This window comes from Caenorhabditis remanei, chromosome X (assembly GCF_010183535.1).
Source record: "Caenorhabditis remanei strain PX506 chromosome X, whole genome shotgun sequence".
Classification (NCBI taxonomy): Eukaryota; Metazoa; Nematoda; class Chromadorea; order Rhabditida; family Rhabditidae; genus Caenorhabditis; species Caenorhabditis remanei.
Window position 1 is genome coordinate 17,758,586 of NC_071333.1, and position 25,375 is coordinate 17,783,960.

The 25,375-nt window shown below is 38.3% G+C and overlaps 7 protein-coding genes across 7 annotated transcripts; 5 read left to right on the plus strand and 2 right to left on the minus strand.

Moving 5' to 3' along the window:
• Positions 1-96: 96 nt before the first annotated feature.
• Positions 97-2,291, plus strand: GCK72_025587 (uncharacterized protein; the record flags this gene model as incomplete). Its single annotated transcript, XM_003106187.2, has 8 exons — positions 97-103; positions 148-264; positions 319-379; positions 520-1,159; positions 1,212-1,468; positions 1,513-1,897; positions 1,951-2,049; positions 2,202-2,291. 8 exons carry the CDS (start codon positions 97-99, stop codon positions 2,289-2,291), a joined length of 1,656 nt encoding a protein of 551 aa, XP_003106235.2.
• A 1,194-nt stretch (positions 2,292-3,485) lies between these two features.
• Positions 3,486-5,891, minus strand: GCK72_025588 (uncharacterized protein; the record flags this gene model as incomplete). Its single annotated transcript, XM_053736404.1, has 12 exons — positions 3,486-3,648; positions 3,693-3,758; positions 3,806-4,010; positions 4,072-4,291; positions 4,340-4,405; positions 4,452-4,695; positions 4,749-5,023; positions 5,077-5,182; positions 5,247-5,341; positions 5,395-5,499; positions 5,682-5,813; positions 5,859-5,891. The coding sequence occupies 12 exons, from the start codon at positions 5,889-5,891 to the stop codon at positions 3,486-3,488; spliced, it is 1,710 nt and encodes a 569-aa protein (XP_053579970.1).
• An 811-nt stretch (positions 5,892-6,702) lies between these two features.
• GCK72_025589 (uncharacterized protein) lies at positions 6,703-9,707 on the minus strand (the record flags this gene model as incomplete). The annotated part of the gene is made up of 6 exons (XM_003106222.2): positions 6,703-7,175; positions 7,219-7,427; positions 7,475-7,620; positions 7,665-7,756; positions 9,453-9,587; positions 9,650-9,707. 6 exons carry the CDS (start codon positions 9,705-9,707, stop codon positions 6,703-6,705), a joined length of 1,113 nt encoding a protein of 370 aa, XP_003106270.2.
• Positions 9,708-10,998: 1,291 nt separating this feature from the next.
• GCK72_025590 (uncharacterized protein) lies at positions 10,999-13,829 on the plus strand (the record flags this gene model as incomplete). The annotated part of the gene is made up of 8 exons (XM_003106099.2): positions 10,999-11,037; positions 11,107-11,196; positions 11,243-11,385; positions 11,805-11,899; positions 11,952-12,058; positions 12,559-12,733; positions 12,779-13,134; positions 13,485-13,829. 8 exons carry the CDS (start codon positions 10,999-11,001, stop codon positions 13,827-13,829), a joined length of 1,350 nt encoding a protein of 449 aa, XP_003106147.2.
• A 2,819-nt stretch (positions 13,830-16,648) lies between these two features.
• Positions 16,649-17,361, plus strand: GCK72_025591 (uncharacterized protein; the record flags this gene model as incomplete). Its single annotated transcript, XM_003106190.2, has 6 exons — positions 16,649-16,709; positions 16,766-16,824; positions 16,874-16,885; positions 16,933-17,004; positions 17,069-17,246; positions 17,300-17,361. The coding sequence occupies 6 exons, from the start codon at positions 16,649-16,651 to the stop codon at positions 17,359-17,361; spliced, it is 444 nt and encodes a 147-aa protein (XP_003106238.2).
• Positions 17,362-18,194: 833 nt separating this feature from the next.
• GCK72_025592 (uncharacterized protein) lies at positions 18,195-22,423 on the plus strand (the record flags this gene model as incomplete). The annotated part of the gene is made up of 15 exons (XM_053736405.1): positions 18,195-18,530; positions 18,670-19,028; positions 19,087-19,234; positions 19,282-19,529; positions 19,623-19,785; positions 20,280-20,346; positions 20,435-20,553; positions 20,613-20,744; positions 20,795-20,950; positions 21,001-21,168; positions 21,211-21,327; positions 21,699-21,860; positions 21,913-22,047; positions 22,099-22,215; positions 22,265-22,423. 15 exons carry the CDS (start codon positions 18,195-18,197, stop codon positions 22,421-22,423), a joined length of 2,586 nt encoding a protein of 861 aa, XP_053579971.1.
• Positions 22,424-22,692: 269 nt separating this feature from the next.
• On the plus strand, positions 22,693-24,520 carry GCK72_025593 (uncharacterized protein; the record flags this gene model as incomplete). The annotated part of the gene is made up of 11 exons (XM_003106200.2): positions 22,693-22,741; positions 22,789-22,854; positions 22,897-23,035; positions 23,091-23,206; positions 23,251-23,404; positions 23,454-23,562; positions 23,607-23,718; positions 23,761-23,919; positions 23,963-24,125; positions 24,275-24,353; positions 24,416-24,520. The coding sequence occupies 11 exons, from the start codon at positions 22,693-22,695 to the stop codon at positions 24,518-24,520; spliced, it is 1,251 nt and encodes a 416-aa protein (XP_003106248.2).
• Between the last annotated feature and the right edge of the window lie 855 nt (positions 24,521-25,375).

Here is a 25,375-nt window from a genome sequence, read left to right on the forward strand (position 1 = left end):
AGACCACTGATAAGAAAGTAAGTTACAATTTTTGATAAGCGGCTTGCACTCGGTATTCGACTTGCTCCACCACTCGCCAATCGCAGCACATTCAGAATGAAAGGTAAGTCCAAATTAACTTTCAGGTAGATAATAGCAAACTTTCAGTGCTCCTTGGCCTACTTTTGGCCTCTTTTGTGGCATCTCAGAGCTCAGAAGGACGTGATGAGCACTACACATACAAGCAACTCTGTATAGTGGACAACAAACCACAGGTTCTTGATGGCAAGTTTATATTTTTATATTTGCAATTAAGAATATTATATCTTTGGATTTTAGGATTCGATTGTCGTAACCAAGTCGCTGTGGCCAGGTGGCAGAATGCAGTGAATACTACCGGGTTAGTACTTTTTTAAAAACAGTAAATCATTGATCAATTTTATTTGTAAGCATCAACATAGTCATCTAACAGGTTATCAGTTGAAAATATGAATAACAGTACTGTAGAAACCACCCGATTTTTGAAATTGAACATTCCAGATGGACCTTCCTTGAAGTGGAGACCAAGGAGAATTACTGCCCACAACTCCAAGCGTACTCCGCAGGATACCTTGAGGGAATCCTCTCCAAGACTGTTCTCACCTACCACTTGAAGAATGCTCAGGAGGACTATTGCAAGAACTTCACCGGATACTGCTCCAGACTCTCCGATTTCCTTACCGAGAATCAAAAGTGGATTCAATCCACTTTGGAAACAGTCGCTCCAGATGATCTCTATTGGGGAGCGGTCAACAGAACATACCATCAAGTCTCCGGATTGATCGACGCTTATGAGGGACGCGAGTTCAACCCAAGAATCACCTATGAGCTTCACCCAATCTTGTACCTTAATTTGAACGGAGATTTCTATGATTTGGAAAAGAAATTGAACAAAACTAGAGACCCAGCTTTCGAGCAGACCGGAGGAAAGTGCTCGGGATTGATTAAAGTTGCTCCGGGAAACACTGATCTGTTCATCTCTCAAGTCACTATGTCTGGATTCCAAAACATGCTCAGAGTTATCAAGCTCTATAAGTTCGGATATGACCGCGAGTTCTATCCGGGATACGGATCTTCCTTCTCTTCCTACCCAGGACTCTTGTACTCCTCCGATGACTTTGCACTTCAAACTTCTGGACTGGTATTGTTTATATCTAAAGTTGCAATTCCCTTTATCAATTTCTCTTATTCAGGCAGTCATTGAAACCACTATCAGTGTCTTCAACACTTCTCTTTTCGAGAATACGAAACCAGTCGGTCAACTTCCAACATGGGTCAGAGCTATCGTCTCCAACCAACTTGCGCGTGACGCTAGAGAGTGGTGCAAACTTTATGCTCTTTACAACTCGGGAACTTACAATAACCAATGGGCGGTTTTGAACTACAAAAAGTTCACACCAAACCGGCCACTCCCCAAGAATGGACTCTTCTATGTCTTGGAGCAGATGCCGTGAGTCTTCACCAGCAGGAAAATGAAATAAAATAGATTTTCAGAGGAAAGATTGTTTACTCCGATCTCACATGGTTCATCGAGAAGTACTCTTACTTCCCATCCTACAACATTCCATTCTTCAAAGAGATCACTGAAATCTCCGGATTCATCGGTCAAGCCGCCAAACTCGGTGACTGGTTCAAATGGGGATCCTCTCCAAGAGCCAAAATCTTTGACCGTGACCATGTCAAGGTTCATGACTTAGACACCCTTACCGCTCTTATGAGATACAACGACTATCAAAACGACGAGTTCTCAAAGTGCAAGTGCAACCCACCATACTCCGCAGAAGCCGGTATCTCTGCTCGTGGAGACTTGAACCCGGCTAACGGAACTTACGAGTTCCCAGGACAGGGACACGTGAACCACGGAGCTCTTGACTACAAGGTATGACAGTGAGACGGCTAAAACTTTTCTCCTACACCAAATGTAAGTTTTAGGGAACAAATGTCGAGTTGATGAAGAAACTTCAATTTGTCGCTCAAGGAGGACCAACATGGGGCAAAGTGCCATCCTTCAAGTGGTCTGAGTTTGACTTTGTAAGTTTAATTTTGTACTTTTTGAGGGCCAATAATCATGAAATGTTGTGGCGGTAGATTTTTGGTCAGTAAAAAGTCTGTCAAATGGTTGTTTTTGCTTTTTTCTAAGAAAACAAATGGTAAAGCAAACATTGAGCGAATTAATATTTCAGAAAGACAAAGTCAGCCATGTCGGACACCCAGACGAGTGGAAGTTCAACACTTTGGTTCACAAATGGGAAACTGAAATCAAGATGAATTAGACCGTCGTCGCCCCTTCTTTCTGATTGATGAATTTTTAATGATTTCTTTGGTTGTATTCATTTTTCAAATAGTTGTTACTAAAGTGTTGTTTGTTCAAGTATTTCCAGACTCTCAACCACACATTCCAATCAAACTCAATATAGTTCAATTACAATCAACCCACAACAAGTCAGAACACATTGAGAACACACACTCCAAAAATTTAGTTGCTCAATATAGGGCTGACGTTTTTTTTTGTCATATTTGTTTGCCCCGATTACTTTGACTCTACTTCGCCGACTCTTTGGATGTCATGTTAGTTTCCAACAAGTACGGTAGCGGACAAGACATTTAAAACCGAGATACGCAGAACTGCGGTTAGTCTCTATAGACATTTGTTTGATACTTGGGAGATCCTTCCCCGCCTCTTAAAATAACGAGACAGCTATCACTTGATCACAATTTCTGCAAACTGAACAGCTGAACTACTGTTACATTGTTTCTATAGTTTATTCGCAATGAACAGGCCATCTGGTAAGTATTTTGTCATTTGATGATAATTGGATTATAGTCAATTCACCAGTCAGAATTTCTATAACCAGTTTATTGAGATTTTATTCTGAATAATTGTCATTCACCCCTTCCAGTTATTTTGGTGCATGACTATATATAACTTGATACATTTTTACGATGGTCAAGCATAAAAATGTAAGCATTAAAACGTTTGGAGGAGCGCATAAGTTCAAAAGTGTCAGCATACGCATAAAAGTTTTAAACCTGTCGAATCTAACTTTTTACAGTTTCAGGGTATGACGTTGACATCGAAAAACGAACTGCAGGCATTCGCAACCTAGAGGAACGAATCTTTGTTATACTTCTAGCGGTAAGCACATTAGTATCTTTTTTCCTACTTCCCAATCATCAATAATTTATTTGTTCAGCTCGTCGGAGTTGCCTTTGGAGGTTACGTCATCTACTTAATGTACAACAGTGTTACTATCAGCGAGAGATGATTGGAATAGTGGCCAACGGAAGTTTTCAACGGGTTTCAATTCCTTCAATATTATTTTTTGATCACTCTCTTGAGTTTTCATCAACTCACGTAACATTAAAATGAATTTTGTTTTATTTTTTGAGAGTTTGTTGTACAAATAGAGAATCGGTGTATGAGTGGAGGGTAACTACATGGGAAATAAGAAAACAGAATTCCTGAATTACGGAGTATCATAGTAATAGTCATCGTGGTTTTTCATCACTGATGGTGACAGTGCTACTTCTTCTTCCAGTGGCCCAATCACATCTGGTATATCGTCTTTACCAGTTATTACAGTGACACCACATAGTTTAGCAGATTTTTGCGGTCGTGGTAGGAAGAATCTGGAATAGTAATAAAATAACTGTAAAATAAATTAAAATCTTACTTTGACCCGCCCAAAGTTTGGTTAGCCATTCGGAATTTGTATTCACCAAGAGCCACCATGCAGCAACTGAAAAAGTGTGAAAGTTGAAATCAAAAAATTTTTTAAATCCCTACCTGAACAAAAGAGCAAACATCAGCACTATCAATATCCCTGAGATGATCAAATACTGCGGCTGCATTAAATCACAGTTACAATGAAGTGCTATTACATAGCGCACAAAGCGGACAACAAAAAATGATATCAGCAGAAATAGGCCCAAGGCAGTGATTCCTAGAAACAAGAATAACAAGAGGTAGCATATCGATCGGCTAAGGATATCTGGAATGGGTTAGGTAAGTTGGTAGCGATTTACTCAAAAAACAATATAAGACTGACTTACTCAAAAAATATAAAATTCTAGAAAGATAGTATCCACTGGCAATTACAAAGTGAGCACCGTTACTATGATTGGGTTTCCTCTTTTTTCTTTTTGGTAGTTCATTTTTCGTCGCTGCATACTCCATATCTTCGATAGGCAAGCAGCTTCCACCACTTCGACCAACTTTTCTATCATTCAAGTTATTTAGAGTTGGATATGTTGCTCCATCGGTACTACTATTCTGGAAAGAGCTCGAACATAGAATATGAATTAGAAAACAGAGACTTACGCTAGCTGAAGACATGAGATCCGTACCATCTTCACTTTCGTTATCGTCTTCAAGAATTTTTTTGATCTGCAATAGAGTGTTTCAAGTAACTGAAGTATATAAATATATTTACCTGAATTCTGAGTTTCTTGGTAGTTGGTCGGAGCTCTGGATCCTTGACAAACATCAAATCCACTATTTTCTGAACGCATTTCGAAGACGATGGTACTAACACTTCAGAAGTGTAAGGCAGCACTTTCCCATCGATACTTTTTGCATATCCAAGTAAGACTTGAGGAATTTCATTAATGTTCCCGAAGTACTCAAAATGTGGGGGCAGTTTCAGCAGCATTTCTATGAAGGTGCATCCCAGAGCCCTGGAATTTGAAAAAATTGAGTTTTAAGCGTTTTAACAGAAAGCAAATTGTACCAAATATCTGCTGGGAGCTCGTACGCTTTTCGGTTACCGGGCCCAAGTGTACTACTCAGAACTTCCGGAGCGACATATAGTAGAGTCGCTCGAAAATCCAAGGTAATCTCCGAAGCTACAGCAATTCCATATCCGTCAACAGCTAGATCTCGTACCAAACCAAAATTTGCTAGTTTTATACTATCACCGATTGTAATTAACAAGTTGGCAGCTTTAATATCACGATGAATGACTGGAGGAGTCAAAGTATGCAAGTAGTGAAGAGCCTCAACGGTCTGAAGAACTATGTGTCATGTTGATAATAACTTTTCCTGAATTGTATTCTTACTTCCATTAAATACTTGATCGCAGTGTCTTCTGCAAGTGTTTCTCTCATTATCACGTCTTTTACAGATCCACGTGGCAAGAATTCCGACATTATGTACATTTGTTTGCTGTAAATCGGATTATTTTTTTCTGAACGCTCTCAGACGAAAACTTGGAAGACTAAAGACTCACGTGTCTGAATATATTCCTAAAAAGTTCACAATTCGATTATTGTCATTTGTGATCTTGTGTAAATAGCGAAACTCTGATATGAAGGTGTCCAGTCTCTAAAAGTCAACAGTTACTGAAACGATGAATTGAATAAACAGGTCATACTGACGTTTGAAACTTTTGCTGCGTCTTGTGACCAATGATCGAAAATTTCCATGCTCACTTTCTTCACTGTCTCACATAGTAACGTGTTTCCGTTCAGAAACTTGCAAACCTGGAAGAACAAATAATAAGGTTGATTATTTTGATACTATACGCTAGGTTTTGCCCTTTTTATCAGCGGCACAGCCAAATTTTGAACTTAGAGTCGGCTACATTAAAAGAAATGCACTTTTTCTGATTTTTTGGATTATGCTTTTATAAGAGTAGTCAGACTTTGAAAAAAAAATCACTTACAGTTCCAAATCGTCCTTTTCCGAGATCTTGCACATATCGATAAGATTCGATAGACGGGATTCTCATGGGGTCTCCCAACGGAATTCTTTGGTCCAGCCATTGCAGAAGCTGGGCGCTCAAAATTAACTTTCCCTGAAAACTCCCTAACTATCTAGCCTGGTTAAAACGAAAAGTTACCTCAGATGCATTTCTAGTGTAATTTATTGGCATTCCCGTGGGTTCCGAAACTGAGAAAAGTTGGAGAAGCACACTGAAGAAAAGTTGTTTCGCTTTTTCACGAAAAAAAAATGAGGGAAGGAGTAATGTTGCAGAAAAGCAATTTTGTGTCAAGCGGAAACGTAGCAGGTAGAAAAAGGAAAAGAGGGGCGAAATATTACAGTCAGAATCGCCGACGTCAAATGATTTTTGTCAAAATATAGATAAGCGGTAAATGATTTGATTATCGAAAATTGAGTGAGCGTATTAAGAGAGCATTCCACGTCTCTTCTGCAAGGTCATGGCTACAAAACACTCGAAAATTTTTCAACAGTAGTGGAGTCATTTGATTTATTTAAATACAGTGATCAATAATATTTAAAATAAAATAAATAAATTTTCTAATATAACTATTGCACCAAAACATATCCTAACTCTAGTATAGTAAGATCTTATTAAACTTTGTGCTTCAAATTGTGTGTTCATTAACTCCGTCCTCTATTAGTGCAAAGAATTTAGTTTGCCTCCACCCTCTTCTACCATATTCTTTATCATCAAAAATGCGTGTCCTGGTCGGTTTCACTGCAAGACGATAAGCTTATTAACGTTGTCAGATGAACATTGAACATCATATACCTTGAAAATTTTCCCCATTCTTGTTTGCGAAGTTAATTAATAGTGTCTGTGTCATTGAAGAATTTGTAATGATGGAGCCGAAATAAGCAGTAATGATAAACAGTTTTAGGCTCTCAATTGGTGAATTCAGAAAAAAAAGAAAGTTTATTCAAAGATTAGGATATAATTATATAAAAGTGTTATACCTATTTCATTCAAAATCCTTGGTAGAATTATGATAATTAACTGGTTCAATCGGAATTCCTTTCACAAACCTCACCGGCTCCCCAATTTTTCCTTTCCTACCGAATCTGCTCATTTCCGAAACAGAAACACGAGTCGTTAGTGTTTCTTCCTTCAACTTTTTATCAACCGTCGAATTCGACCAACTGTCGTTTAATAATTTTACGACAATTTTCGGCGGTTGTGTCGTGTGTAGTTGTGATGCAAATGTGCGGGCAACTACTTTCTGGGTGGTGGTAGGAGACGATGATTGAGGAGATGTAACAGTTTTTGAGAGGACGTATGAAGAAGTGGGTAGTGTTGGTTGAATGTGGATTATGGGTGCAAGAGGTGTGTTCGGCTTTGTGGTTGTTGTCGGTCTTATGGTAGAAGTTGTACCATTGGAGATTTTTGGTGAAGATGCTGTAGTAGATAATGCCAGCAATCTGTTCAGGGTGACACCTGTAATGTTATAAATATTGACTCAAATTAATATGTCCCTTACTAGTTTTTGTTGGCGTAGTAGTTGATGTAGACGTCGTGCTTGTTGCAACCTTTGTAGTAGAGTCTCTCATTTTCGATGTGGTAGAAACGTTTTTATTCATTGGCATTGTGGTATTCCTATTACAATTTTTCTCATCTTCGCCTCCGCCACAATCCAACTTCCCATCACATACTTGTTCTTTCTTCAAACAATTACCGGAAGATTCACATCTGTATGCACTTGGTTTTGTTATAGGTCGATCCAAAACAGTGGTTACCTGAATTCATCCGACAAGCAATAAGTCAAATACTGTGTGGTCGATTTATCTGACAGCTGACTTTGATACTTTCTCATTAACGACTCCGGATGACGGAACCAGTCTATGGAAGTGCAATTGAACTCGTCTTCTCCAGCATCGCAATCCTTAATTAGAGCATTCAGTTTGGATTCAAATAAAAGAAAATTACCGGATGACCATCACAGAGCCACTCGTGCGGTATGCATCTTGCCAGTCCGTGCTTGCGGCATTCTGGTTGATTTCCGAAACATGAAGAGTTTTCTGGAATTTAAATGGATAAGTGGTAGATATTAGGAAAGGTTATTCCATAATATGGAGGGAAAACGAAAGTTTCAAAAAACTGTATTTCTGATTTCTTTATTTGCCAGAACAGCGAAAAAAACGTCCTATGCCACCAGTTAATAGTCAACCAACTCCTTCAAATTGCCAAAAATATGAAATTTTGAAAAAAGGAGAAAAAACCTTCAAGCTTATACTTTAAGAAACATATTATAGCTCGACTAACTTGTATAAGCACTTGTAGGGACCATCGACACAGTAGGCGCTCCCCTCTCTCCTCTCCTGAGGAGACTTAATCAGGTAGATAAGCGCACTCTATGTTCTAGTGGATAACAGCCCAGACGGAGGTCTGTAAGGTGCAGGTTCGATTCCTGCCGCGGATGGATGAACAATGAGCAGTGATGACGCGGAATTGCTTTATCTTCTACTAGACGCGCGAAGCTTATGCAGTTTTTACAACATTTTCGCTATAATTTTATTGCATTTTGAGCGGAAAACAGAGAAAAATGATCCTCTTGGAGATTGGTCTGAAAATCAATATAAAACAGGTCACCGCAATTCCAAAATTAAAGATTTTTGATATGAATCGAATCAAACTTCCATGAAAAACAGAACATTCTCTTGAAGCCATGTCTAAGAATCAGCCTGAAGGGAGTTATCAGAACTCAGAGTGTCAAAAATCTATCCTCGTCGTGCACTTTTTCAGTTCATTTCAATAGAAATTATTTACGTCGTGAACGTGAATGTTTTTTCTTCCATTTTCTCCTGAATTTTAAAAATATACCTTTCGTGCACGACGAGGAGAATTTCTATTGAAATGTACTGAAAAAGTGCACGACGAGGATCGATTTTTGACACTTTGAGTTCTGATAACTCGCTTCAGGCTGATTTTTGGACATGGTTCCAAGAGAATTTTCTGTTTTCACTGGTATTCTGAATTGAATCATATCAAAAATCTTTTATTTTGGAATAGTAGTGATCTGTTTCATACTGATTTTCAGACCTACCCTTATGAGGTTCATTTTTTCTTTTTTTTTTGGCTCAAATTGCGATAAAATTATAGAAAAAATGTTGTAAAAAACTGCATAAGCTACGTTCGTCGCGATGATCGCATCTCTTTTCCTAAATTTTCAGAAATTCACGGTCGGGGTTCGAACCCGGACCACTCGGGCACAACGCCGCTTGGGAGGTGGCGAGTAGAGTGCGCTCATCCACCTAATGAGATCTCCTCCTTATGAGGAGTGGGGAGAGGGGAAACAAATAGTGTGTCGATTTTGGTACCAAATTGAATACCGCAGTCTCAATCTTGATTTGAAAAGAGAAAAACAAAAAAAAAAATTCAGTCGGGGTCAACACGTTATTTTCAGAGTAGCACCAGAAATTCAAAAGTATATGAAGTAATGTGCTCAGTTAATATTGAAGAAAACTACGGCCGGTCGCGATTACTGACAACCTTCTTGGTGGTAAAAATGTAAAAATGGTTTTCTCTGTTTTGTCGAATGGAGCGAGTTGTAAATGTTTCTCCAAAAATCTATTATTTCTCAATCTATATTATTGATTTACAGATAACACTCCTTCGATTTCAAAAGGAATTTTGATTTTCTCTGTGTTATACTGATGTGATAACCACAAGAACTGATTAGCTATTTTCATTCTTCATTTCTAACTTCCCACTCACTATTCAAATGTCTGTCACACGCTTCATGAACTTCATCGGATCCATCTGAACAGTCACGAGCTCCATCGCAAACCCAATCATTTGTTATACATCTTCCATCATTACATCTGAATTTCCCATCGCCACAAGTTTCGTCTGCAACTTTCCCATTCCGTATTTTATCTATTGATCGAATGATAAAAAAGTTTTTAACTCACTTGTCGATTCGATGGTAAAGAATAGGGAAAGAGAGATAAGTGTTAGAAAAAAGTTCATTTGGTGTCCAGTTTTTAGTTTCGAGTCGACACAAAATGTATAGTGAGTTTTCATTGTTGCGTTCTCTCATTTTTCTTTCTTGAAAAGGCGGAGTGGCTTTTGGTTGCCAGGTGCCCGTCAAATTTCGTATATTTTTGGTGAAACGAGGGACAGACATTGAGGGGACCACGAGTTCTATACAACTTTCGAAGGAAACATTTTTGAAAACAAAATGACCAGTAGACAAAAAACAAAAAAAACATGTTTATTGTTGGAAATGACTAAACATCTTACAGTTAGGTTTCAGCTCTAGAGTCTAGACACATCTGCAAAGTGATTTTCAAAAACAATGAAAGAAAATCAGCCACTGGTCACTCAATTTGAACAAAAAAAAAAGAACAAAAAATCAAAACCTTATGCTAAAAAATTAGAACCATGTGAAAAGTTTTTAAAAGGTTTTTCTTTTTGTATTCTGTCCGCCGAACAGGACTTTCATAGATAAAGTGAGTTAGCTCCCGTATGACCAAAAAAGTATAAATACCGTTGTGGGCTAGCTCAACTCATAAAATTTTTTTAGGTTTTTTAAAATTTGAATATTAGCAGGTGCATTATCATACTGTCCGGTTGTATATATTTTTCAAATTTATTCAAAATTTCCTCTGTCGACTTTTCTATCTGATGTGAAGCGAGCAATAACAATGAAGACGTGGCGTCTGCCATGCACACTGTCTCTCGCTAATTGAGTTAGCGACTTCCATATAAATACTGAATAAAAACAGAATTGGTGACATAGATTTACTATTCGAATTTCTTTTTCTTTTCCCTTTTTTCAGATTTTCAATTTCAGACTTTCAGTGAATTCATCGAGGTTTATGTTCAAAATCATATTCGCCTTTGCAGTTCTTTGCTGTCGGAAATCGTTATTCTCCGAAAACGCCTTCTCCCGCGGAAGTATTCCAATTTTCAAGCACCTTTCTTCCAATTTCCTCCCAATTTCCTCTGCGTCTTATATATTTTTTCTTTTCTCCGTTCTCCGCTTCTAAACGACTTTCGTTTTTATTATATTGACGTTTTCCAGCTGCATTCATGTTTTTCCGATGGCGATGCAATCCACAACAACGAAACCAACGACACTCCGTTATCCCGTTCGCGCACTGTTTATCTAGTCGACGTTGGTTGGCAGTGCTGTGCACAAGATATGGTTCGAGAGCGCACCCTCTTTCTCCGCGCGTTTGTTCAACATACGTTTCTTTACGCTTTATTGATTTTGACCATTTCAGTTGTCGTCAATCCGCGGCCCAGCTTACCAAAAATGGACGAAACCCAGCAAGCAGCAGTGGCACAAATGAAAGTAAGTTTTGCACTTTTTTTCACCACTAAAAATGCAAAAATGAGCTCATTTTCATTGAACTCCTTTCAGGAAATCACAAATTGTAATGAGGACACTGCCATGGACTACCTTTTCCGCACAAATTTTGATGTCGAAATCGCTGTTCGGCATTTCTTCGAGGTAAATCGCCGTTTTTTGAGTAAATTAGCATATTTATGATTTTCAGGGAACGATTCCAGCTACAATGAGAGATGAGCGGACTCCAACTGCCTCGACTCCATCTTCTTCAGTGACTGCATTGCCTTCACCAACAGAAGAAAGGACTAGCAGTACCAGCAGTACCAGTAGGCCAGGTCCCGTTTTGCCACGGTGAGTTTTGATTTTGGAGGATTTTGGTTGGCATAGCAGCTATAGTGAAAGAAAATATCGATGAGATAAAAATTGGTATTGTGAATATCCAAGTTTACTCTAAAAATATTATTTTTTGGAGAAAGATGAATTTTTTCTGCCATTAAAGCTTTTTGCTATAAGTGACACCAAACGTATCTATATTGCTTGTTGATCCTTCGAAAAATTTATCAATCATGTTGGACAGGTTCAAGTAAAAGTGCTGATGTGCCGTTGATTAGATTTAGTACATTGATAGTGCAAGGTGCAACCAAGTTATTTGAGGACAGTAGGAAATGTAGTCCGTTATCTATTTCTCAGAAAACGTCAAATATATAACAAAACAAACAACTTTGAAACATTTCCTTGGTAATCACCGTGTTTATCTTCCAATTTTCCAGGTACCACTCCCTCATACAATTCCTCGCTGAGTTCTTCACATTGCCTGTCAGACTGCCGCTCATTATGCTCAACTACGTGTACAATTATTTCTTTGGTTAGTTAATTTCTCATTTTCAACCACAAATTAACTAAATATCATGTTTCAGGAGTCTCCACACCAGTCTACACACACATTTTTGACTACCTGTCGAAAGAATTCCCTCAATATGATGCAAACAAAAAATCAGTATTCTACAAACATCAATTGCAGAGTGTAAGTGAATGATTGACATTTTTTTTGGAATTGGAAGAATTTTGAGATGCCTCACAAGGGAAGTCTTTGGAGACGCGGTTTTCAAACATTCTGCACATTTGGTTATAGGTACTTTCGACTACGGGAAGTCTATTTCTGCAATCAAAACCGGCTAAATGTTTCTGCGAGCCTAGTTATGAGCTTTCAAACTTTTCATATGGTTAAGCTTTTTCACATGGAATTCCAAACCGGCGGCATATACGCCACCGCGCTGTTTCATTTGTCCATGGGAAAAAACTTCACCATATAAAAAGTTTGAGAGCTCATAACTCGGTTTACAGGGACATTTAGCCAGTTTCAATAACAGAAATGGTCTCCACGCAGTCGAAAGTACGTATCACCAAATTCATAGATCGTTTGAAAGCCGTGTCTTCAAAGCCTTCCCTTGTAAAACACAAATTGCCATATTTCATGAGATTCTTATTTCTATTCTGTTAACTTGTATATTTTCATAATTTCAGCTGCGTAACGACTTGCCAACAAAGAACTGGAAATGGCTCGTTGCCTATATCCACGACCCCAATGGAAGTCCGGATTTCCTTCATTCCTTGTTTGTGTCCAACTTTGCTGAGCAAGTCAGAACCCGTGGTGGTGTCTTCTTTGGATGTGTGATGGGATCCCCGGATGCTGCAAAACGTGAGTAACCTATAAAACTGCTAACTATATACAACTAAACTTCAGTGCGCCCGGACAGTGTATTCGGAAGAAAACGCAAAAGCTGTGTCATTGTTTTTGTGATCAAAGCTACCAGTTTGACCAGGAAGCTTATGATCGAAGACCTTTCAAACCCCCAAGCAGTCGCCACCAACATCGACTTGGCTCTCATCGACCTCATCACCGACGAAGCCGACCGTATCCTTCGTAGCAGAGAACAAAACGAGGCGCGTCGTCTGATGGAGGAGCAGAACCGAGAGTACCAAGAGAGCTTGCAGCGTGATATGGAGCGTATTGCCAAGAGCAAGTCTGAAGAAGAAGCAGCGAAGAGGGCTCAAGAAGAGGAAGAGCGAAAGCAAAAGGAGACGGAGAATCGTGTCGAGGTAAGTCGAGTACAATCGCCTATTCTTCACAGTATACAATTCACTCTCGTTTCATCATTTTCGGTGCGACGAGTGTTGAAAACGTGACATTCTGAACTGAACCCCCCCAGCCAATCATTATAACGACGTCATGTATACTGTATTCCTGCAAAAATTGGAAGATAGTCGCTTTCTGATGGCGATTCTCTTCCTATCCACCTTATTACACGTGACTTTCTCGGTTTTCGGAGTTTGACAGTTTCCGTATTTGAGAAAGAGAGAGAAATGTGTTCTTTGATTGAATCAGTTGAATTTCTGGTCCCCTATGCTGTAGTATGATCTAATGAACAATCAACAACTATGTTTTGCAGAAAGTGGAAAAATACAAGAAGAGCCTTCTGGAAGACGACACTCCTTCCACCGGAGCACACGACCTCCTCATCAGATTTCCAACCGGAAAAAAGGTTATCAAGTTCAATGGTGACGACAGCATTGAGAAAATCTTCCAAGAAGCCTTGAAGTCTGAGATGTGTCCATTGTTCTTCCAAATGCATCAAAGTTTCCCAAAGAAAGCGGTCCCTTGCCTCCCACAATGGTACTTTGACATTCTCACATTGGAGGAGCTTGAGCCAAAAGAAGAGTGCCGCTCCAACCAGTCGACTTTCGAACAATCTGGAATCACTCATGGTTCCATGGTCTACATTGACAACTTGTGAAGAATTTTGTGAATAACTTGTGAATTATGAATAGCTAAAATGTGTATGCCAACAATTCCAACCAACCACCCCCCTAGTCTACTTCAACATCTTCTAGTTTTGCTTTGTATAATTTTTGAATTTTGGGTCTTTCTGAGGTCATTCAGATTTTAATTTCTAGACAAGCACGTTTCTCTACCATCACCACATCCTGAATATCACTTTTACCTCTGTCCGAAACTTTTTTTACTTTTTACGGCTTTCACTTTGTCAATTCTAGAAAATTCCCCTCCCACCACAATGCCTTGAATGTTTCCAGGTCTTAGCCAATGTTTCAGCTGAAGACTTTTTTCTATTTTGTTAAAAATTTTGTGCTCGCGCTTTTTGAAATAAATTATTTGATGGATCCTTCTTTAAAAGATTCGTGAACCCATATCAGCTTTTTACATGACTTGTAACGGGCCGGAAATCAATACAACAATTTGAAAATTTTAATTTTTTCATTTTGTCAAAATATCGATAAAACCTAAACAACTACATGAAATTTTTGTCTATTTTTGATGGAAATATCAAAAAATTCGAAACAATTTGTGAAAAGATTGTGCACATTTATTGAATCCGGGCCGACCGGTCAATTTTTCATCGGCCCGAGCCGATATCATGCAAGTCAGCTTTATACCAAATTGCAGTCTGATAACAGTTTATCATGGTACAGACCTTCAAAATTCAAACAATTGGTTTTGATTGAAACACAAAACCCATTAACTAAGGGATACTGTAGTTTGACAAAGGCGTCAAACCGTGTGACTAATTATCGTTGGATAGGAATGCTACACTACAACACAGTTCGGGTTGATCTACGTTTTGCAGAAAAATAATGCGGACGTGCTAATTAACAGGGCCGCTGTTTTTTTGCTGCATTTTCGTTTTCTTGGGGTTGTTGTTTATACCCAAACACCGATATTTCTTCTGCCCCCGCGAACGATCTTTTCTCGATACGGTAGCGTTGCTATCAGCGAAAGGGATACGCCGCGCACATGACCATCTTACGTGTAGATTCGAAAGAAAACGGCAATGACGAGAAAAAAGAACACTGATTGTTCTGACCCCTCCAAAGTACGCGATCTTTTATACGCATATGAGGAATAGTGAGGTACATACATAATATGGAGAGTACGGTCGGGGGAATACCCTTGGCGTCTTCGGTAGACTGATGGACACGTTGGATAGCGTGAAAATGATTGTCGACGTGACTTCTTATGATTTGGACGTCAAATTGACAGCTGTGAAAAAGGTGACGACTGGAAAACCGGTTTTCAGTGCGAGCGGATTGGATCCTTCTGGAAAATAAAAGTATAAGTACTTATTGGGTGTAAATAAAGGTGATGAGTCATGAAAAAAGTAATTCAGGTGTAAATTTTGATGTTAGATTGTTGGTATAACAATTTTTCGACTGAATTTCACCAAATCTGAGATCCCAAATCGCAAATCCCAAATCCTAAATTGATGTCACAACACTATCTGATCCCCATCGTCACCATGACGCAATTTTAAACTCTTTCGAAAGAATCTTTCGAAAGACACCCCCACGGTATTCCAGAAAAATCCAAAGTCAGTCAAAACAAGTTGTCGTTTGAAAAAAAAACTGAAATCAACATGTGTGACAAAAGTTTAAAAATTTCTCCGATCAAAGTTGCCTCCGGGAATCAGTCTGTCTAAATAAACACGTCATTTGCATTATGATCTACATTTTGATTTCTGAATAATCATCATTGAAAATATCATACGCTTTCTTTTTCGTTTTCATTTCAGCTGGTCTCTTTCGAGAACATTTGGTAGTTGAAGGTCATCCACGTCACAACACACCTTATCGAACCACGGTTTGGAACCGGAGGAACAAAAAAAGGAGAAAAAAAGAAAAGAGATACATTGCCAAATCCTTCTCTGATTTTAGATTTATGAGATATATCACGTTCAGTTTCAATGTTCCTTTCATCTTTTGGAGATTTTGTCTCTCATCAATCAATTGTTTCTTACATGGTGAATTCATGTGAAGAGAATAGAAAATAAGAGAAAAAGAAAAGAAAAAGAAAAAAAAGATAGGAAGTCCAAAGTGCGAATAGTTGACTGATAGAGAAACAGTATCAGACACAACAATTCTCGAAGGATCGGAATTCCAGGTGCATCATAGGCATCAGAGGACATTGGGGGAATCCCCGCAAGGAACTCATGTGATAGATAGATAGAAAATTAAAGTGTTACAGAAAGATAATCAAAACAGGTTCTCACGATCATCAGCATCAACGATTTCGGGAGACTTTCCGATCTAATATTCAATTCTTTAAAAGAGAGGGTTTCCCTTGCACCCAGTTTACACTCATCGCTTGTTACAGCGATTGTTTTCGTTGTTTTCGTTCAATTCTCGGTTTTTTGTTCCTTATCACCCCACGCTTCTGTATGTCATAATATCATCTGATTTTCATTACCGAAACGCAACATTCTACTCGATCATGTCAACCCTTGTACACGAGAGAGGGGAAAAAGAAAAAGGACGGGACGGTTGACCGGGAAAGCCCAATGTCGATGCGTTGATTGACTCCGCCCACATCTCTTTTCTTTTTCTCTCTCACACACCCATCAAACCTTCTTCTTGTATAAAAGGCAACACTGACCGCGACTATCCCTCATTGATTCCAAGGTAGTACCTTTCATTACCACTTGGAGTTTTCGCCAACCGCCCGCCTTCTTGCACCACCCCCCATCAATTTGTTTGTTGTGTTCTTGCGTTCGAGCTACTGTGCACCACCGCACTTTATGGATTTTTATCTGTTTTCCGGACTATGCTGATTTCCCAACAAAGCGACTTGTTTTCTAGACTGTCGTCTTCATCCCAAACCTACGGTTAGTTTCACTCATCTACATTATAATTCCAAACCCTATTCCCTGTTTGTTTTCAGAAATCACCCACTTCAAGCCAGCAATTCTGTCTTTCCCGGCCGATTGGATTAGCACCTCTGTTATTTGCTTCGGTCTCTGCGAGTTAAGCATCCGTGTCGCTACTGCAGCTCCGTTCTAAAGTGAGGATAATGAAAATTATTGCAAAAATTAACTGTGATGTTTCCAGATGTCGTCCTTCCCTATGATGAGTACTGTCCATCATTGCCGCAATCAACGCAAATCTGTTGAAAAAGTTCGAGTGAGTTTGAAATCATCTTTCCCCCTCTTGTGATAATTCAAATCAATAATGTGTCTCATTCCAGGTGGATGACATCGTTGAAGAACTCAGAACTCCTCCCCGTCTGATAATTCCGGAGAGAGCAATGGCTGTACAAGCTCAATCATCTTCACCCGTCAGCACACCGGTGAGCACGCCAGTGAACTCACCGGTTGCCAACATAGCTGTAGTTACGCTTAAACCACTTTGCAAACCCATCATTGGTAATAAAATGTGATCATATTCAATCGATATCATCATGTGATTTGGTTTTCAGGTGTATTCCGCAAAGAAAGTTTCATGTCGAACGTCCCGTTCATCTTCCCACATCAAAATTGAGTTTTGGTTTCGTTGGGTGTGAAATGGAATAATGTTCATCGCGTAGATTTCCACAAAATGTTACTCTGTTAGTTTTGCTTCGCTGATTTTATATAATCCTGCTTCGAGTTATTCTTGTCCCATTTATTTTCTTTTCCATGTATTCCGAGGATGTTATTCAACCAATAAAGTTTTTGAAAAATGTATGTCTTTGAAGTCAAAAACCAAAAACATGTGTTTTGCTATTTACCGTTGCAAAGTCCCTGAGAGAAAACATTTAGAAAAAAGAAATCCGAGCGGAAATACAATTCAACCGACTGGAAAATTTGAAAACTAATATTTTCAAACTTTCAAACTCCGTGGTTCCCGACTTTCCCTCTTTTCGTTTTTTTCCGACGCCTTTTCAATATTGCCCCCCCCCCTCCCCCAGCTACCACGTCGTTCTATTTCAAATCATGAACAACTATGAGTAACATTACCGCATCCCGATCGGAGTCTAGTTTCGTAAGTGCTGCGAAGAAGGTGTCGGCAAGTACAGCAAACAGCAAATCATCAACGATACAAATCAAGAAAGATACGAATCGCAATAAAAAAGTGATGCAATCCTCATATACTTGGTCGTTTAATTTTTATCATTGACAGGTATCAGCTATACAGCCCAGGGAAAATAGTGAGGATAGTGATAAGGACGAGGTGAAAGACTTTTTGAAAACGGAGCTAGCCGCGAAGCTGAGAGTTTTCGACCCAACTTGGTTCAAAGTTAGAAGACCAGCTCTGACTATTATTTTGAACTTTATCTTTTTTATAGCAAACCGCTCAAAAAACTCCAGAAGTGTTCATCGACTCTAAACAGTATGACCAATTCGCTCGTGCCAAATGAGATTTCATCTATCTCTGGATATGCGCGTGCCGCCTTTGCATCTGGTAAAACTATACTAATCTTGGAGAACGGAGACGTCAAGCATGTGAATCTAGCTGAAGAGCAACCCAAACTAATTTCCATGAACCTCGTTGGGAGGGTCACTGCAATATCGGTGTCAAATGATTTCTCTATTTTTGCTGTGGCTGTTGAAGAAGAAAATGTTGCAAAAGTGATGGTGTTCTCTTTAGAATTAGCCATTGGAGAAGAGAAGGCAGTCTATGGGACGCAATACCTTTCCACTGAAATGTGTATATCTCAGGCTGCAGAGGTATGATGACAGAAAGTGATAAAATGTTGAAATTGAAATCAGAAAAACAGTTCACATGAAAACAACGTGAATTGAAAACAGCCTATTTCTGAATCCACCGTACTCTTTAACACTATCTAACAATCACATTTTATTTCAGATAATCGCCTGTTTATCAGTATTGGAAGAACGAGTTCACTTGCAAACTTTCGATGTGAAGGACGGTATCAATAACTGTACCGGAAACATTATTGCAGAAAAAGTGCCAAAAAATTGGCAAATAACTTTCTGCCCGGCAGATGAAGGGGTCTTATGTGCACTTGGTGGAGGGACTGCTTATTTATTGAGGGCGAGTGGTGGTCATATTGAAAATTTTTCCACGATACTGCTACCTGGTGTGATTTGTCATGACTGGGCGAATGATGTTAATATTATGTTCGGTAATAAAACGGGATTCCTGCACATTTATCGAGAAACTATTCCGCTGGATGTGGTGGACATCAGAAAGTTATCTGAGGAGTGAGTTGTTTTTTGGCTTATGTTTTTTTTAATGTCACAATTATTGACACAATTACAGTATACTCAACAATTCGGTGAACCTCGAGATAATATCCATTCGCAGTACGACACGCCGACTTGCTTGTCAAACAGGTTCCGGAATTATTTTGATATTCGATTCAACTGCAGAAATTGGACCAGTATGGAGCTCGTGTAGAGCATTTATTGTGAGCTAACTCGGCAGATCGTTAATACACAATTAAACCTTTTTCAGGTATCGGATTTTGTACTGAAAGGTTATCACTCTCTATCTTTCGACTTCGCCGATGAGAATTTGCTTTATGATAGTGGCAACGCCCTGCAAACGATCTCGATACAATTTTTGTCAAAGTTGAATTCATTCAACGGTGACGTAGTTACAGTAAGACACTGTAACAAGATTATCGGAGTGAGAGCAACTGAATCGACAATAGTTACTTTGGATGACACAGGGCTCTTCGCAGTTTTTTCCAAGTTTACCAAGTGAGTAGTCGCGACCAGTTCTTGCATGAATGCACATTAATCTTGCTCACATGTCTCTCTTCTGAATGTATATATAAGAAAAAATATTTTCAGCCGTGTACTATGTTCCAGTCGAGTCCCAGATGCATTCTTTTTCACCGTCCTCTCCACCTCTCACAAATTAGTGGTGGTTACTAAAAGACATGTCGAAAGTTATACTGTCATGTTAGACGGTCTCAAGGCAGCCGAGTCGATTTTTGAGAAGGAATTGATAATGGTATGTGACACAATCAATAAATCATCACAGTTCGATCAATCGTTTTTCTCTTTTTGCGGGCCGCTGTCGATTCATATGACATGTCAACTTTGGCAATATTATATGAGACCGGATTCATTGTTTTTCGCACTGAAGACCGATCTATTTTAATGACAGAACAAATAACAGGTCGAAAGGTTTTGAAACTGAAGGTTATACTGTCTAGATGAAATGAGTACTTTTTGAGGACACCAAACAAATGCTATTTTCGAGAGATAACAAGTTTTTGATGTTTCTGACAAAGAGTGATAATGTATTTTGCGTGGATCTGTCGAGTCGGAAAATTCTCTGGAGCACTGACTACAAACTACACTTTTTCCAATCCATGGGATATTCAAATGCGACACTCCTACTTCTCAACCAGAAATTTATAGTTTCACGAATAAAACATGGAAAGGTAGAGTAGAAAGTTGCACAAATGATTTTTGAAACAGACACACTTTTATAACTTGCAGGATCTGTCCAATGTCAACATGCACGCTTCAGACATCGGGTTTTCTATCACTTCCGAATTGATTGAAGGTTATTTTTTTTATTTTTCTTATTTTTCTGTCTGAAAAGAATTTAAAAACAATAAAATGACAAAGGACTAAAAAATTAGAAATTTCAGGCAATAACAATTACGTCTTTCTTACTGCAGACTGTGGAGAACTTTTGTGTTCTCCGGCCAATGCGTTGGATGAACCGTATGTGGTGAAGAGTAAAATAAAGAGAATACGGATAACAACAGTAAGAAATTAAATAAATAACGTGAGACATTCAAAATATTCGAAATATTTTTCCTGTAGATCCGAGCGTCTGATGACGAACTGTTGGTTGGTTATGAGAATGGGAGTGTTGGAATTCTAAAGCTTGCTGAAAAAGTCCCGGAGGATGATGGTGATATAATACTGTGCAATTTCAATGGTGTAATCAACTTGGTATTTTTCGTACGAATCAATGATCCAATATTGATAATGTACTCGTTCAGAAATCACTGCTGAGAGATATTAATGCGGAAAGAAATTTAATCAAAGAGACAACTGAGAAATTTCTCGATCTTTTCACAACAAGAACCAAAAATGAACTACAACAAATCAAGACGGAATTCGATGAAACTATGAGAAACTATAAGGAGAGAGTAAAAGTGAGACAGGGGGGAACACTGACAACTGTCTGTGTGTGTGTGTGTTTCAGACATTTGAGAGAGACTTCAACGAATCGGAGACCATCAAACAGAAGACGATATCAAACTTGAAGGGGTTGTACGAGGACGAGAGTACTCATCAGAAGAGAAAATACGAGACGATGATTGAAGATCAAATAAGAAAGTCTTTCCGACAGCTGGAGGAGAAACAGAATGAAGTGGGTCTCAACCTTTCACTTTTTATATTTTTGGTATTATAGATAAAAGCTATAAAAGAAGAAGCTGAACGTAAGCATAGAGACATGATTGGCTCCTTCCATGTAACCGAAAAACAGTTGTCTAATCAGGCTGAAACTCATCTTCTGGAAATTGAGAATGTAAGATTTTTAGCTACAGTACCGCTCAAAAGGTTATCCATTTTTGTATGAACATTCTTTTACAAGTTACAGGTAATCAAAGCCAATTCTTCCAGAAACCGACTAATTTTAGGGCAAATCAGCGAAGTTCTGGAGTTTTTTACTTTGACAATCTGTTCCTTTCAATGTAGTGTCTCTACCAAAAAATGGTCACCTAAAAAACTGATGTTTTATTTTTGCTCTGTTCAGCTCATACAAAATTGAGTTTATCGGACAAGCTTGTGAGACCGAAATACACTGTAAAAGTTGGTCATTTTCTAATGAAAACATCCAAAGTTGATAACCTTTTGATTGGTACTGTATGTTCACATCTATATAATAATATATTGCAGTTGAGGAAAACCATCAAAGAATTGAAACTCGAAATACTCAAAAAACATGAAGAACTGTCGCAACTAAGAGAAGAAAAAGAGCAGAACACGCAAAAACTGAAAGAAAATCACAGAGAAGACGCCGAACTACTCGAAGCTGAAATTTGGGCGCTTAAAGCTACGGTACCTAACAATATTAATTAAACGATTATATAAGTTGTTAAAATATTTTCAGTGTGTCCAACTCAATGAGCAACGTGATCATATTGGTGATGAGAATATAAAAATTAATGGAATGCTGAGAATAGCCAAGCAACAGATTGAGCACATGAGAGATGAGAACCAAAGACAAGAGGCTGAGATAAGAAATGTGATAATTACCTATAACTAATTTTCAAACATAATGACTTTATGACTTCAGCTTCGCGAAATTATACAAAAACTGCACAGCAATGAAAATGAAATAACAAGAACCTATACGAAAGTGAAAAAGAATTTTAGCATCCAAACCAAACAATATGAGGAAGTTCTTCAACAGGTAAACAAGCTTTTTTGTTTCGTCAGCGCCAATAATTGTTTATTTTCAGAATCATCGCTGGAAACGACGGATGCAAGATCTGGAGGCAAGAATCGAGCAATTGGCAGGATGTGTGTATGACCCAAGGAGGCTGGAGCATTCCGTTTTGAATTTACTCGCCAAGTCACAGAATATTGATTTAGACAAAAGATACAAAGCTCCACTATAATATGTTTTAAATAAAGTGTCACCTTTCATTTCTGAGAATTAAACAACTATTTTTTGTTCTTCTTACTACATGCTGATGATTCAAATAACAACATGACGAAATAAAGTTTTTATAAGTGAATTGAAGTACTATTCCCTTTCTTCCTACGTTCATGCCATAGACAGTTTCAAGTTTTTATGTTTGCTTTTTTTCTTCCGGAAAAAAAGAAGAAAAGATCTCTAAGCGTTTTCCTTTCATCCTTCTTTTCCATTATTCGTCTTACAGTTCTAATGATCTTCTTTATACTTGTGTTATTTTCGAAAAGTTATTCGGTTTTTAGTAAGTTACTCTTCAATGGATAACTAGGTAATTGAATATTGTTTCAGGTCAGTGCCCGACCAGCCAATTGATAGACGCTGCATATTTCAGCAATGAAATCCCAAGGCTTAGAAGTGAGAGTCTCTGAGTTCTACTTAATAAAAATATGATTTCAGAAATGCTCGGAGGTCATACAGATGTAGATATTATCTTTCCTATGTTCAAAGAAGGCTCCCCACTTGGGAATGTAGTAATTCAATGTACCTGTGACTTGGAGTGCCATGATTTTGATTCGTTTTTTACTAGAGCATGCAGGTAATAATTATAGTGGTAGTTAGTTATCCCTTTAAAAAATGTGTGAAAATTTCAGATGGCACAATGAGAAAAATGGGTGTTACGGTACGGGGGATGAGTTGGATTTCATCAGAATGCGTGGAGCATGGGGACATGCCGGAGAGAGTGTGTTCATGACTAGTGATAAACCGGGTAACTAGTTCTGACAGTATTCTTTCATAATAACAAAAATTCAGATGGATTTTTCCTACTTGTCGGTGTGCAGAAGAAACTGCCAGAAATGTATTCTGCAATGTTGGTTAGTGACCCGATACAATGTCAGCAAGGAGATGGAATTGTTCGCTTCCGACATTGGACCTCTCCAGGTGTCAAAATTAGAGTTTGTACACGGTAAGCATGTTATTATGAAATAAGATCTCATACTGAAACTTTTTTTCAGACCACCTTCCATGAGACGTCGTTATTCATGGTGCAGTGAGAGTGTGAAACGAAAACCTGGGAAATCGGCGGTAGTAGTTATCCCTGGGAGTATTCTCACCATGTTTGAGGTTTAGTTAAAAAATAAATGTGAATAATGTTTTGTGGTTTACAGATAGTTATAGAAGCGTATGGGTTCACTCTTGACGCATTCGGTGTGCAAGGTGGAGCAGCCGCCATTGATGATATCTCGTATAACACAACGGCTATTTACCAATGCGAAATGAGTTAGTTTTTGCTATTCTTAACGGAGAATATCTTTTTTTTAGTTCCCCATATTCCTAAACTGAGAAATGTCACAAAATCAGTTTGCAACTCTATGAAGTGTGACTTTGATTCCGGTGACTGTTTGAAAAAATTGAGCAAAAAATGGGAAGTGACAGATGAGGCGGTTGGACCAAGACCAACTGGAATTTCGAAGCCACTGGGTTAGTCCCTTCAATTTTTTTTTCGCTGATTTAATTGTTGCAGAAGGAGATTTCGGCTATGTTCAAGGTCCTGGAGACGCAACGCTGTCTCTAGGAAAACTTTTGATACCACGAACATATGGCTTACAGTTTTGTTATTTTTCGGAGTCTATTGGCACGGATTTTGAGGTTGCTTTGAGACCAGAAGAATCGAATGAGAAATTAGTGTGAGTTTCTTTTAATCTTGAAACAGGTATATTTTACATTCCCATTTGAATGTTTAGTTTAAAGGTTTATCTGTTGAATCTTGATGTTCTGCAGATAAAATCTCAAAAGTTTACAGTTCCCCCATTCAAATAAAAAAGTGAAACTTCAGATTGTACAACGTCACTTCGGTTGACCGATTTTCTCAAGAATGGCAATGCAAACGAGTTTTCCTGTCCGTCAATGGAACCGTGAGTAATATAAGGCAGCTTGCCCTTTAAACTGATTTCACTTCAATTTCCTCTTTTTCCAGATTGACTTCTCCGTGAGAAACCTTCGTAATAAGTTTTCGTTTTTTGGACTCGACCAGATTGACTTATTTGATCCTATGACCAGCATGTCGGCTTGCGATTTCTAATATTTGCCTGCTATATGGAGCAATGTACTATTTTATTTTTTGGGTTAATAAATATAGACTATACAATTTTTTTCTTGTTATCTCAATGTCAGTCTTTGAAATTCTCTGAATACTTATGTTCTCAGTGTTACGAAATCGAAATATACAAACATGAGTGTTTCATTATTCCTCATTCCACACCACTCATAATACTTCTTCAAAGTGGCGTTTCTACTCAGACATAATCAAAATTATTTGCACAGCAAGAGCATCGATGCAATAACATTCAAAAATGACAATCCCACACATTTACCTTCCATGACTAACTCTCCAGTGGGCCGACAAACTGAATTTGTCTGAAAAACAAGTTCCCGTCACATTGTAGTTATCGTTCCTAGAAATGATATTTCCTCTTTCCCGGTTATGTTATTCTATTTTTTTTACTTGATTCGTTTTGTTTTCATATAATAAGTAAAGTAAGAAAAAAAAAAGCTAATTTCACTATCAAGGAGGTTTGCAGGTGTTCCCACTCTCTGATAATACTAATGACTCATTTTTTTAGTTATTTTGTTCTTGTTGAACTGCGCACTCGGCTTAAAAAAGGAAAAAAGGGCATTCCAGTTAAAGGAGATTAGTGAAGTCACTGAGAGGCACTTGTGACTAACTTGTTGCGTCAAAAAATTAGATTTCATTCTGTTTTCAGTTTCTCTTGCTATTGTCGTTGTATTTTTTTTTATTTTTAGTCACTGTACTAATACAAATATTCTTATCACTATGCTCTAACAAAAACACAAAAACACTAACATTCACAAACTATATTTTGAAGAAAAAACGTAGAGCGTGAAACTTGAAATTGAAAAATTCTTTGAGACTGAT